Source organism: Oreochromis aureus, linkage group 20, assembly GCF_013358895.1.
Source record: "Oreochromis aureus strain Israel breed Guangdong linkage group 20, ZZ_aureus, whole genome shotgun sequence".
NCBI classification, from domain to species: domain Eukaryota; kingdom Metazoa; phylum Chordata; class Actinopteri; order Cichliformes; family Cichlidae; genus Oreochromis; species Oreochromis aureus.
In genome coordinates, this window is record NC_052961.1 from 21,298,759 (window position 1) to 21,312,690 (window position 13,932).

The 13,932-nt window shown below is 41.6% G+C and overlaps 2 protein-coding genes across 7 annotated transcripts in view; one reads left to right on the forward strand and one right to left on the reverse strand.

The window, feature by feature from the left end:
• Positions 1–4,677, forward strand: part of slc16a4 (solute carrier family 16 member 4) — a 31,614-nt gene extending 26,937 nt beyond the window's left edge. For all 6 annotated transcript variants that reach the window (XM_039603955.1, XM_039603956.1, XM_039603954.1 and 3 more), the window contains one exon: positions 1,352–4,677. In XM_039603955.1, coding sequence (XP_039459889.1) covers positions 1,352–1,560 — 209 coding nt within the window. In that variant the 3' untranslated portion in view covers positions 1,561–4,677. The remainder of the gene's footprint in view (positions 1–1,351) is intronic.
• A 627-nt stretch (positions 4,678–5,304) lies between these two features.
• rbm15 (RNA binding motif protein 15) lies at positions 5,305–13,026 on the reverse strand. Its single transcript, XM_031726466.2, has one exon. It carries the CDS (start codon positions 12,835–12,837, stop codon positions 10,270–10,272), a length of 2,568 nt encoding a protein of 855 aa, XP_031582326.1. The 5' UTR covers positions 12,838–13,026; the 3' UTR covers positions 5,305–10,269.
• Between the last annotated feature and the right edge of the window lie 906 nt (positions 13,027–13,932).

Below are 13,932 nucleotides of genomic sequence, written 5' to 3' on the forward strand. Positions count from 1 at the left end.
CACTTTTCCAAAGGTACATAATGAGAAACCCATACTGTAACCCGTAACCATATGTACTACATGTGTATGTGATGTGATGATAGCAAAGATGTTACTTTTGTGTTTGTGTGTGTCTGTGTGCCATTTCTGACAGGGAGTGAATGAATGTGAGTCTCTGTGTTTGTGTGTATATATACGTGTGTGTGTGTGTGTGTGTGTGTGTGTTCGGGGGTGGGGAAGGGGGACAGTATGGGTTGACAGACCTTATTATGCACATATATGTTTCTATGTGTGTGTATGTACATATTTTCCTGGGGCCCTGAATTCCTTGTGGTGCTTCCCAAATGTGTGTCAGCCTGTCTGGGTGTATGCAGTCACTGTGGAGTGTGAAAACTGAAACACAGGAGAAAAACAACCTACAGTCAGAGCTGGCCTGGAGACATCGAGACTAACCGGAATTTCAGTTTAAGGAAATGTATACAAAGGTTACTGGGTCAGATTGCATTCTTCATGTCAAACCCTTAGAATAACAGCGATGTATCCATGGTAGGTTTGAGAGAGCAGTTTTTAATCTGCTTTGTAAACGGTATTATTGTTACACTGATTTTGCAGCGTAAGATTGTTGCAGAAGTACCAGTAACATCTGCCTGTGTGCTCAACTGGCAGGCTGTCTCCTTAAATATACAAAATGCTGAATCATAATGCAGATATAGTGCCCTAGATTTTTTCGTCTTCATGTGTGTGAGCTACTTCTAGGAAAAATAAATGTATCTGGTAACATTTGGCCCACGTTAAAGTAAGAGGCCTTGAACCCACTCACACTGTGTTGAGCAATCCCCACAGAGGAGCTTATGGATTTCGGGAGTTTTAAACGTGAGTAATGGCCCCCTTTAGGGCCGTATGGAAATAGCATGTGGCTCTGTTTACTATCCCTTCTGTTTAAGCGTTTGGCAAGCCACGGCCCCTGCCTCGGGCTGTAGGGCATTAAAAAAAGATGTTTTCATTTTCAGATATTGCAGTCAGGATAAGCCCTCAAACTTCAGATGGCTGTGTAATGTGGTTACACCTGCCTTTCTGCTCCGTCTCATCTGCATTCACTTTTTTGTATCAACACGGCTTGTGTAAAAGAAATAAATACAAATACAGGAATGAAGAAAATAACAGTTGAGTTGCTTTGTAGTTTATCGTGAAGTCATGACCCTGTTTTTAAAAAAGTTGGTATGCCTGCTTAGATTGTAAATAGAAAATGAAACAAGCATGAAACATATCATCCATTGAAAATGATAGCTTTTTGGAAGAAAGAAGAAAACACTGTATTCACAGATGAACACACAGGCTCTTAACGCATCCTTGTGATCTTTGTGCTTTCTAGGGTTCTTATATGATTACACTCAGACCTACGACTGTTCCTTCTACCTGGCGGGGCTCTGCTATCTACTCTCCTCCCTCTCCCTGTTTATGGAGCCGCTGGCTCAGCGCTGGAAGGCCAAGAGGAAACTGTCCCAGGCCAAGAGAGCAGAAAGCAGCTGTAAGACCAATGGCTGCTTCACCCCTGACCGCCTGCAGAACGGCGCTGTGTAGGAATTAACTCCAGGGTTCGATCTGGAACCAACGCGCTCACGATGACAGGCCTGCCCACTGTTCACCTTGGACTCCAGCTTGAAGTCGGGACCTTGTCCGTTCATTTCAGCAGGAGCATAACGCGGGCTGCACAGGAACATGATGTTTAAGAACTTACAGTAGTCGGGATGTGGATGAAGAAAAAAACGACTTTTCTGAACCTTCAAAAGCCAAAATGTTAGTGCTCTTCAAAATACTTTATCCCCCGGTGTTCTGATGAGAGGCACACCGATTCAAAACTGGAGAAAATCCTTGCATACAACACCTGCCACAATTTATTATACGCACATATGCAAGCATAACTTATTGAGAGAGAAACATAAAACTGCACTGACTCCGCAGAAATGTTTTGTTGCTTATTATAGTGCTCGGAAAGAAGCTATGCAGTTGAACTCGAAATCCTGTCTTCTGTCGAGTTTCCTTTCTTTTTTTGTAATGATCCATGGAAGCACGCATCCATAATAAAGTACCTTTCACCTGATGTCTTTGGGAAGCTTTTACCTGTATCTGGTAAACATTACTCACTGATATGCACTTTGGGCCAGCTTGTGATTATGCTGCATGCCATTTTCTCAAGATAGCCGAGATACCGAGCAGCCGTATTATTTCAGCCTGCGCCTGTGAAACAATGCATAATCTGTGATACGAAGCCAAAAAGCCTGCATTGCTTCTGCAGTCTAACTGAGAAAATGTATCTCTTTGCTAAGTAGATTATTGTAGGCGTGTGTTTTACTGGTGTACTCACTTTGAGACTCGCAGTGGCATTCTTGCATTTTTCCAAACACTTTTTTTTGTCCGTTGAGTATTTCAGCATCTTTTTATACTGTCACAACATTCAGTGTTGTTGACCTTCTTCTCAGATGTTTGAGCATCATGCTTTCAGGTTTTTTTCCCCCACAGAAATTGTTCTGCTGTGCCTGTCACCTCTGGATATTTTTTTTTTTATACCACATTCATACTCATTTTCAGTTCCCCAGATGCTAATGGTGGCATTAGCTCCGTTTGTCATACCTTTCATGGCTTTCCTGGAGTCACATGAGAAGTTTTATGCTTTTTAGAGCCCAGGAGTTTTCATGGGTGTGCATTGTGCCGTGGGAGGGTCTTCGGCCAGCTTGAGCATTTAAGGGCTGCAGGACGTTCGCATGAAACGCAAGCTGCTTGTGGGGCGTTCACTTACCCCAGCTCTTTCACTGTTGTCATGCAAAGTAGCCCTTTTAAAGCTTTTACACATCAGCTCCTTTTAGCAATAAATGCATCTGCTGAAATGTTTGTCCCTTATTTTTAACTGACATTTAGGCTGCTTTCAGCACTGCAGGCTGACACTTTAACTGATTCTACTCAAATGTCTATTGAACTATTTTAACCGACATTCAGCTGCTGTCATTACTCACCTAACACTTTCACGCCGTAGTCTTCAGCTATCTTTAGTGCCTCAATTTCTTTTTACTGCTTCAATCATTCACTATTTGTTTATAACTTTCTTCTGTAACACTGCAAATGATTATTCAGTTGCTTTCTCCTGTGAAGTAACTGGTTTTACTGGTTAGTAAACTGAGAATTCAGTGGCAACACTTTGATTTCGCCTAACCTCCTTTCGGTGCTTCAAATTCAGTTCAGACTTACTTCATCTTTTTTGATCACATAGGATATTTTAATCTGTTACACAGTGATTACAGCTGCAATCTTCTGCACTATTTTCTTCAGATTTTTTTTAAAAATGTATTAAATTAGAACCTTGGTCGTTTCCTTATATAACTATAAACTACCTTTCTCCTTTTCTAGGTCACTGATTCAAACATTCAGATGTCAGTTACGTTATCTTTAACTTGTCAGCACACGCTCATGAGCTGTTCTATGCAAATGCACAGAGAGAGAGAGACTTTCCTTTGGTAAATGCGCACACAAACACACGTTTTCTCCTCTGCAACTATTACCAGCTCCTGAAAGCCTGTTGTTCAGTTAAGGTTTCAGTGTTTTCTTTGTCGCAGTTAGACCGAGGAGCGATGGAGCCGACGAGCACCCCTGAAAAGCAGGACTTTTTTTGTTCTGTTGTGTTTGTTATTTTGTCATCCTTGTACGTCCTTGTATGTCTCTGACCAACTGTGTTGATGGTGTAATGTTGACCATGTAAATGCACAGTGCCACAAGTGGACTGTTTAAAACTGTTGCCCAGTCTTTACAGTGCCTGCAGGCAGCCAGTGAATGGCAATGCAACTTCTAATGATATTGTATTTGTACATGGGAGTCTTAAATCTTTTTTTTTTAAATGTAGAGAGGGTTTTGTTTTGTTCTTTGTTAATTTGTTTTCAATGGACTCCTTGTTTTTCACCACTGTTTGCCTTACAAGGTAATGTGTCTTTTACTAACTTCCTCCGATATCAGCCAAAGATCACGTTAGAAAAAAACCTACAACTTGAAGCTTATTGCTGGTTAAAAATGTACGTATTTTAAACCACTACGATCACCCACTATTCAGTTATTTTTAATTGAATCATGTGCTTTGTTTTGCTGCCCTCTCGTGGCTGAATGAGGCTTTTGCTCAAAGAATGCTGTCTCAATTAGTACCAAATTATTCCCCCTCAACTCGTTTTCACAATACTGAGCGAGGCTCTTTGTATTGTTTCTATAACAGCAGTCATGCACAAAGGCTCTTTTGGCTCACGAGTTGCATTCACCATCAGTATGCTTTTGTGATTTAGCTCCACTGACTATTTTGTACTATAATGCATCTTTTATGAAAAGTATTTGATGCTTTAAAGGTAGATTTGGGTTAGGGATCATTTTACTTGCTAGTTATCTGGATATGTTAAGAAGCTGTACACTTGAACAGTATCTTTAATTTGACACAAACCACGTGCTGTTTGATGACATTTGATCGGATGCTTTTGTTGCAACAAACGCATTAATTCAGTGAGGTACTTTTTTAATTCCTGACTCTCACTCCTGGATTTTTTTAACTGATTGACTTTAGAAGATATGGTTAACCAATCATAGATTTCTGTTTCTAAGCCAGTAGAGTTCATTTTTAAGCTTTGTAACAGTGTGCAGGTCAGCTGTAATAAACTGATGTGTACCTCAGACTGTTATTGTGTGATTCAGATGACAAACTAACACCAGGCCAAGAAGCACAAGTTTTAACAAATAAATTTGTTTTATTGATACATTATTAAGACGTGCTAAATAACAACTACAATCATTTTCATAAATACCAGATTTTCATTTACAGCTGCCACAGGTTTCATGCTAATATACCGATACTCACAACATGTGGGGTACTTACTGGAGATGACACCTGATGGTGTGTCGAGTATCCTGGGAATAAAGAGTTGTCCAGTTGAACCCTGAGAGGAAAAAAAATACAAACATGGTTTCACTCATAAAGGTGTAAAATGATTACAAACCTCAATGCTTTAAACTGTATCAGTTAAAAAAAAAAAAAAAAAGACAGTAATAATAATAACAGAAACAGTCATAAAATGCTAATAAGCAAATTGGTGCTTAATAGTACAACAAATTACACTGCAGTCAGCATGGATACTACAAGTATGAATATGTGGTTTTTGTGGCCATAACAGCAAATCAGATCATCTTTTAACAATAATGCATTAACAAGGATATCATATCATACCTCTGTCTTAGAGATTTATTTTGCAGTGTTATACTTCACTTCAGATATTTGCAAAAATACTTATGTAGAAAAGGGTGTTTGCTAACACCGATTGCACAAAATCATGTAAGTAGTGACACTTAAACCACACTCATTACATTTGGATGATATACAGTGCTTAACAGACTTTTGACTGCATGTGATAAAACAAGAAAACACAAATAATTTAGAAATCTGTCTAAAACTTGTTTAAAACTAAACATTATGTTATGTTTGCTTTTTGGTAAACAACTGAATTCATGTTTTTATGTCCAAATTTGAGAAGTCAGAAATTAATCAAGCATAACATTCAACCACTAAAACTACTTTTTCTTAAGTGCACACTGGTGGATTAACCATTACAGAAACATAAAAAAAATATTATGTTAATTACCAAAACTGTTAATTTAGTTGTGGCATGGACCTTACATTGGGTGGTGGTCTAATAAGGTGAATCGGTTTCAGCAAATAATCTTTGAAATGTATGAATCTGCAGAATTCCTTATCTCAAAAAGTTAAAAACTTTACACAACCGTGATTTGAATAATGTTTCAATCTTTTATATTTGTGCAGATTTTTGTATAATAGGGAATATTTTATTAAAAAAACAAACAAACACAGGAAAACATTACCAGCTATGATCTTGCTGCTGATACCCGTAAGATACATTAGTGTACAGTGATACCTAATAACTTTACTGCACTCTGCTTTTCATTAAACAGTGTCCTGTTTGACATTATCTGAGCTCACGGTTTCTGTTTCTATTCACACAGCCTCAAAAAACACCCACTGAAGTTCTGACCACAGACTGGACGGTTTATTTTTATTAGCTTCAGCTGCTCTATGTTGGATTTAGAGGATCTGGGACTAAACCTCTGCAATCAATCAATGAATTAATTCTGCTTGTTTTTATTAACTGGAGACTATAATCTAATAAAGGTTTCTGTATGCATAATCAATAATATTATGTATGACAGAAAGTAGAGTCTTAGAAGGAACTACAGTGAATTGAAACTGGTGGAAGAGGTATTTACCAACAAGTATTAAAATATACAGATTATAATTACTCATTCATTGGTGTCTGCATCTCTTTAATGTTTCTACTGGTAAAGGTGGGGCTTACATTTATTCCTATGAATCAATGAACTTGTAATTTAGTAAGAGTAATTAAGATCTGCACAGGAATCAGTAACTACAGGTTTCAAATGCAGTTGAGTGAAAAAAAAAAATGGTCTCAGAAGTACTAGTGTGAGTATATGGATACATACTCAACGCACCTCAAATTTCATACTAAAGTATTTGCTCAGTAAATGCATTCATTTATCACCAATGCTTGAAGCCATCTTTTGCCACACCATAAAAGAACGAGGTCTTTATAACTGAATTTGTACCAGTAACTTCACAGAGCACAATATTAGTGTTGCCTTTAGTGCCTGGCAATCAGTGACATGATTGATCTTTGAAAGAATGATATTGATCTGAAAGCTGCAGAAACAATACGCAGGATTTTGTACGTGATCTAACCAGAGGTGTGGCAGTTGTAGTAGCCTAACAAGCAAAAGTTCCCACATAATTTGCTAAATTTTAATTTGCAATTGTTGATCATTTGGCACAGACTATCTTTTTATTTAGCTTAATCCTAAAACTGCTGATGGTCAACGCAGCATTGTATTCACATTCTGTCCTACATGGCCTTTGGGATTCATGCCAATTGTCATTAAAGAAAAATAACCCCAGTAATGAAAACCAGCGTACTGCTGTCCATTTGTTATTGGAAAATGTGAGGTGTTGACACTCAATACTCACCACTGCTGCCAAAGCCAACGATACAGACCTGGCAGGCAGCACTTGGTCACCTTACTCACCATCGTGCTGTCTCTGTACAGCAGTTTTAGTGATAGCAGCTCTGTATGGTGTCAGGTAGATGATGAGAGAGGAAAGCAGGTGCTCCGTGGTCCTCAAGATGGCAATGTTTCTCTAGTGAAGCAAGGGCTCATCCTCAGCACAGAACACAGCATTTGCTTTCACACTAACATGACTATAACGGGTTGTGGGGGGAAACTGAAGCTTTCTTTCCTCTTTTTTGTGTACAGCGGTCTTAAACTTATAAAAGGGAATTGTCAAAATAAACAAGTCTCCTAGAAGAATTTGGGGAAGTGGTGAGGTGCATCGTAGATTCCTTCCAGCGATGCCAAAAAGGGTAAAGGATTAGGCCTGCTTGTGTTTCAGCTCCATGCAGCAGCAGCAGACCTCGGGTGATGACGGCATACGACTTCAGAAAAACAAACGAGCTTCCTCACTCGTCTCCTCGGAGAGGGTTCAATCAGAGGAGAACACAAACAATATTCCTAGCTGAGGTTTGGCCCAATCCTCTTCCCTGATACAAACATTTAGTCAAATCAACTCATATAACTGGGCAAAGTGTAATAAAGACAATCAGCCCAGTGGTTCAGCTTGGCCTCTGCAGTGAGAGTGACAGCATGAACTGTAGATGCTATGGAAATTTCAAAGCAGCGTCGCCCACAATCTCCCGAGTGGAGTGTGCGACGGAGGTGATGAGCTTCTCTCGCCTCCTATTCAGACCCAGGAACACTGCACATGAAACCTTTAGAGTAACGACCACAGGAGACAACAGGATACTGGCACGTGCCGTCACTGCAAACTGGACTCTGGCTCCTCGATCCTGATCGGTCGTTCGCATGCCAACAGGAAACAGTTGAGGACATAAGCAGGGATCGTGAGGGAGGAAGTAATTTAGGCAACTTAGGAGGTCAGAACTGGCCTGCAAACAAGCAGCAATCCTCACTTGAAATGGGGGGGTCTCTCTTCACTGGTGCTAAAACTGCAAATCGTCTCCCCTCTCGTGTGCAGAAACAAAATTTCAAGTGACAACTCCTTTTTCGAAACACAATAAGGTATGGGCAGCTCGTTTCTTCAATTCACTTCCATCGAAGAAACATGTTTCCCTTCAAATGAACAATTTATTGATAATCGGTCACATTAAGTGCCCAAATGCACTTGCAGGTATGTGAACAGCTTCGCATGGGCTCTACGGATTTTCCTTCCCCATGACATCAAAGTGTACATTGCTCAATTTTTCCATTTAAAACAGAAGTCATCACAGGTGCAGATGGGCTACACAACTTAAAAGCTGCCTCATCAGTGAGGACTCACAACCACCAGGGTGCCTTCTCTGCAGAGGTTTTCAGCTCTGTGCTCGTCTCCTCAAGAGTCCAAAGCCGCAGTGGGTGTGATTTTCACATATACAACAATTTTCTTTTTTTCCCCACATATAAATGTTCTCAATACATATTAAACCAAACTCAGCAAATTATAGTGCATGGCAGGTTATTACTACATGGCAAAACTACAATGGCAAAACAAAACAGGGTAAGTAGGCCTTGGGGAAAAAATAAATAAATGTTGGCAAGCATGAGTGAAATACAGTCAAATTTAGACTGCTAAAATAAAATCAACATTAACTGTTAAGATACCTCTAAAACTAAAAAATTGCACAGACTTACTTGCTGTACAAATATTAGGTTTGTACTGGCATATTTAATATTATCATTATTATTATTATTATTATTATTGAAGGACCTACTGGTCTTAGGTAAATAAATGAAGCAGTCTGTCAAATCAACACAAAATCCTCTAAGCTTTTTATCCATTACTATTATACTTTTTCATAGTTCACGTTTTCACAACCATTTCTAAAGACAGGGATGCACAAAATAAAATATTTTGTGAAAAAAATGTTAGCAACTGTTTTTTTGTTTTGTTTTTTTAAACTACGCTATGTGTAATGGGCTGTTCCCTTGAAAATAAATTCACATCTGTTAGTATTCAGCGTTTCATACAGAGTTGACATGACCATTTAGCTTTACCAGCGGACACACACTGAGTTCATTGTCTATCTTGCAATTTTGGCATTCCAATTCTGAGGAGTACAAGACAAATACTCCTAAACCCAAACAACAAACCTGAACATAATCTGTACTTTTGTTCCAAACTGAATTTTGTAATGCATTTAAACTGAGCTGTATCGGCTGTATCTGTTCACCCAATGTTTTCCAGTTTTCATAATCCACTGCGACAGACATGCGTGAGCATCGTAACACTTAAATGCATTGCACAACTCTTCCTCAGTGAACCACACTCCATTCGCCTGACTTTTCATTAAGGATGAGAATATATGAGAGATGGGACAATGCTGTCATGTGGTGGGTGAGAGAAAAGTTGTGCAACATGTTTTGACCTTGAAATGTAACCAGAGATAGTTCACCAACCCTCTAACACACAAAAAAAGAAAAGAAAAACAATTCAAATCAAGTTTGTCTCCCTTCATCAAAAAGTGGTAATAGTAGACATATTATTGCACTGTAATTCAAAGCTTTGAAAAAAAAAATTGTGTTTTCTGAAAGCCTGGTGCAAATATCAGGGCAGGAGGTTGACACAATAACAGCACCTGTTTGTCTAATGCATTACATTATAATAGAAACATGTCTTCTTAAGCTTTTTCCGTTACTGTTAGCGCTCTGTGGAAGGTGAGGTTTCAACACTGAGAGTTTGTGGTTCGATTTTAAATGGAGCTGTTATTGTGTCCCCTTCTTAAACTTCTAACTCTCCTTTTTCTTTTTCCTTTTTTCTGTTGCAGACCTGGATGGCTAACATTTTAAATCTGTAAATGAACTACAAAGAAAAATATAGTCTGCATGACTTCTCTGTTCATAAATTAAGCTTAAATTAAGGTTAAACTTTAACCGCTTTACAGAATTTTGGCTAAATGACTGCAGATTTATAATTGTGACTGACACCTCTGAACAGTAACTTCAGAAACACACATACTTTTAGCTTTGCAGGGGGGCACTGTTTGTCCTTTAAGTGGCTTACATGGTAACATAACACTCAATAACCATACTAGTGTACTCCATGATGCAGAACACACAGCATGCAATAGTTACTGACATACAGCAGATTTTTTTTTTTTTTTATTCCATTTGAATTTAGTGTAGTTTGTTTCTTTAAGATGCTCCGCGGACCACAATCATGACTAGATAGTCCTCTTCACTTTTTGCCAGAGCTTTGGCAGAGGAATCCAGGAACTGCTGGGAGAAATCACAGGGAGGGAAAGCATGAAGAACCCCTGTGTTGTCTTTATCTCTGCTTCCTCCCACAGGCAGGCTGATGACTCCAGCTGCTTGTTTTTGGTTGAGGTAGGACACCAGGTTGCGAAGCGGCCGCTGAGTTGAAGCTGCAGGGTCGGATGAAGATGTATCCTCTGTGGTGCCGGGGACCGCCAACAGGATTGCGTAGCCGCCCGGACCTGCCACCTTGATGCGCCGAGACACCTCGTCGAGCTTGGGCTGGTCCAGCCGGAGTCGCTGCGTGATCTTTAGCTCGCTCACTCGCCTTCCTGTAGCGCTGTCGACAAGCAGGTCGCTGGCGACGTTGTGGTCTCCCTCCAGCAGGTGCATGTTGGCTGGAAAGTTGCTGTTCTTCAACAATAGCATACCATGCCACGCCAAACTGAGTTTGTTGCCATCCGGCTTGGATGGCTGGCCTCCCTTTGAGCTGCTCTCAGAACGTTCTCTCTTGGCTGGTCCTTTGCCACCATCGATTGCCTTGCGCTTGCGCTCTCCAACTGCTGAAATAATGTTGCTTGAAAGTCCCTTATCAGACAGACTCTGGCTTTTGGGCCTTCGGTCTGACACACCTCTTTCAAGGCTGCTGTGGCGTTCTCTCGCAGGAGAGGCTCTCTCGCCCCGCAGGGGGCGTTCTGAGTCACTAAAGCGCCCTCCATCTCTGCTGCTGCCTCCAGGACTGCCATCTGGAGAAGCACGTCTGCGTCTTACTGTCCTCTCAGTGCTATCAGGGGAGTGGTCTATGTGGCGTCCGTCCTCCAATATGCGCCGCTTTCGCGCAGGCTCTCGCCCCTGCAGCTCTCTTTCCAAAGACCAGGGCTCACGAGTTCGCCTCTCACGGTCCAAATGCTCCAGAGGCTCAAAAGGTGAGGCACGTACCCGTTCACGAATAGCAGGATTGGGCCAGTCAGTTCCAGGAAACAGCTCTCTCTCCCTGAAGTGAAGCGGCGGTGGAGTTCGTTCCCTGACCCTCAGTGGCTCAGGTGTGGCACGGTGGACAAATGACTCAGCCACCATGTCAAATGGTGGTATTGGGAGAGGCTGCAGGAACTGCTGCTGGTAACGATGCTCAGTGTCTGCAAAGTCCACTCTAAGTCTTCTCTCTGGGCCTCCCAGCGGGAAGCCTCTCATGTGTGTGCATGCTGCTTGTGCAGCATCTAAACTTTCATACTGAATATAGGCCCAAGTGTCCCCTTTTCTGTAGTCAATGGTCCTTATAGTGCCAAAGCGATCAAATTCTCTTGCCAAGGCAGCTAAGGGAACCCACGGTCCAAGACCACCCACCCACAGGCGCGTGGTTGGTGTTGCTTTCCCATAGCCTATCTTTATGGGATTGCGGCCCACTATTTTACCAGACATGCTAAGCTTAGCACGATGAGCCATGTCAAGATTCTCAAATTTCAGAAATCCATACGTGCTGGTTTGCCCCCGTGTTGGTCTCTTAATGTCCACTTCTGTTATGACTCCAAACCTGTCAAAAGCCCTCCTGAGGTCTGCTTCTGTAACAGTTATATCCAGATTGCCTAAAAACAACGTCCTATTAGCTCTTTGGTCGTCTTCTGGGGAAATAAAATCCTCTTCCCGGAAAGCTGCCCGTTCTGCAATGAAGGCTGGGCGTGCTCTGGCTTCAAACAGAGCGAACTCCCTATCCCGCTCCAGTTCTCTCGGCAAAGGTGGTGGTGGGGGTGGAGGAAGCCGTCCCAAGGCTAGCTGCTGCAGCCGGTAGTCTCTATATCCCAGCCCGGTGGGCGAGAGGGGTCGCTGCAAATGTCTGTGGCTTTGAGCTGCACCGTACAAGTCTCTCTCCACCGGAGACCGACTTCGCCTCCGGTTGATGTAGACCGCCTCGATTTTCAGCGGCCGGTCGTACAGCACCAGCCGTCCCCTGGCGTGCTTAGCCGCTCTGGCGTCCTCCGGCTTCCTAAAATTTACGAAGGCTATCCGCTCGTCGTTGCTACGACTTATCTTGACGCTCACATCCCCAAATTTTTTAAATTCGTGAAAGAGTCCGTCCTCGATGTCCTCGTCGCTAAGCTGAGTGCCGAGGTCGCTGATTTTGAGCGTTTTGTACTCACTCTCTGTGCTGGGCGGCTGCAGCCGCGGCTCACCCCGGGAGGTGGTCCTCGGTGAGGCTAAATCCAGCGTCAGGCTCAGGTTGTGGTTTTTGCCCACGGAGCTCGCTGCAGCGGCGGCGGCAGCTGCAGACTGACAACTGTGATTATTTCCAGTCCGGCTGTGACCGTCGAAATCTCGGTCTCTTTTTTCCCCGAGGAGACTCCGTCTTGTCGAGCCGCCGTCGCTTTTGGACGAACTGTTTCCATTATTACTCCCACTGGAAACTGACAGAGCCCCCATTTTCTTGCTGGTCGGATGGCATCCTCCCCTGTCTCGAATATCGTCCAGGGCCCGGGAGCGTTTTTTAATCGGCGACCGCTCTTTACCTTTCATTTCGGCCCACTCGGTGTCAACCGTCGGGACACTTGCTCTTCCTTGGTGCTATATTTTCTGCAACTTAATGCAGAAATTTACTGAAGTGAAAAACGGGTTTATTCACTGACCCTGCGGCAAAACAACAACAGTCGCCATTTTGTAAAGATTAGCTCGAAGACCCACCCCTTCATTCTGATTGGTTAGAAAGTGGGTGGGAAACTTTAAAGCGCATGTCAATCACCCAGCGGCAGGCACTATAATTTTATATTTTCTTAATAAATTAAATTGAGTATAAAATAACAAATAAATAAATAAGTTATCGAAATTGTTTGTGTTTGTTTAAATATAAACATAAATATTACTTTATTTGTATTTTGCATTCCTTTGAAATTTCAGAAAAGCTTTTACCTTATTAAGACACTTGCATTGTCATATTATTTTTTTATTCTGTTGAGCTGTATGCTATTCTACTTATTTAAATAAAAGTTAAATAAAAGTGGCCTATTTGTTAGGTCTAAATGGCTGCACCTTAAGGCTTAAGATAAATCTTATTCCTTATATCACAACGCCAGTTTCTGCTGTCCATCCACTGTTAACTGTAGTATAATACCGTAGGCAGGTTTCTTAAGAATATTATTCATTTCGTTTTTCCCAGGAGGTGAGATGACTTAATTGCGGTGTGGAGGCGAACAGATAATCCTCTTATCTTCAATTAGAGCCAATACCACAAGATGGCAGTATTGAACAGAAAGTGCAGCAGCCCACTCCCCTTGGCATTGAGTGGAAAGGGCCTTTCCTGGCAACTATATGAACAAATCAAGCTGCTGATATTGACTAATGTCTGCTACAGTGTAGGCCACATGTAGCAGTAGCTATTACAGCCTTTTTAAGATATAAGTTCAAAGCATCACACTACAACCTACTAATGTTTGCTCTTTAATGTGTCACAGTAGTTCGCCATTTTTTACAAGTCATGCTTTGGCTCAAATCGAGCACTGCTGTTTGCACTTCTGCACAAGCATTTTATAATCTGAATATTTGATTTTCTCGGATGAACTGCCAAAACATTTTTCCTAGTGATAAAATTTTGGAAGCAGCCTTGACAAACTGCTG

Excerpts from the sequence above, each read along its gene's own strand:
- rbm15 (XM_031726466.2), bottom strand. The coding sequence starts at position 12,837 with ATGAAAGGTAAAGAGCGGTCGCCGATTAAAAAACGCTCCCGGGCCCTG.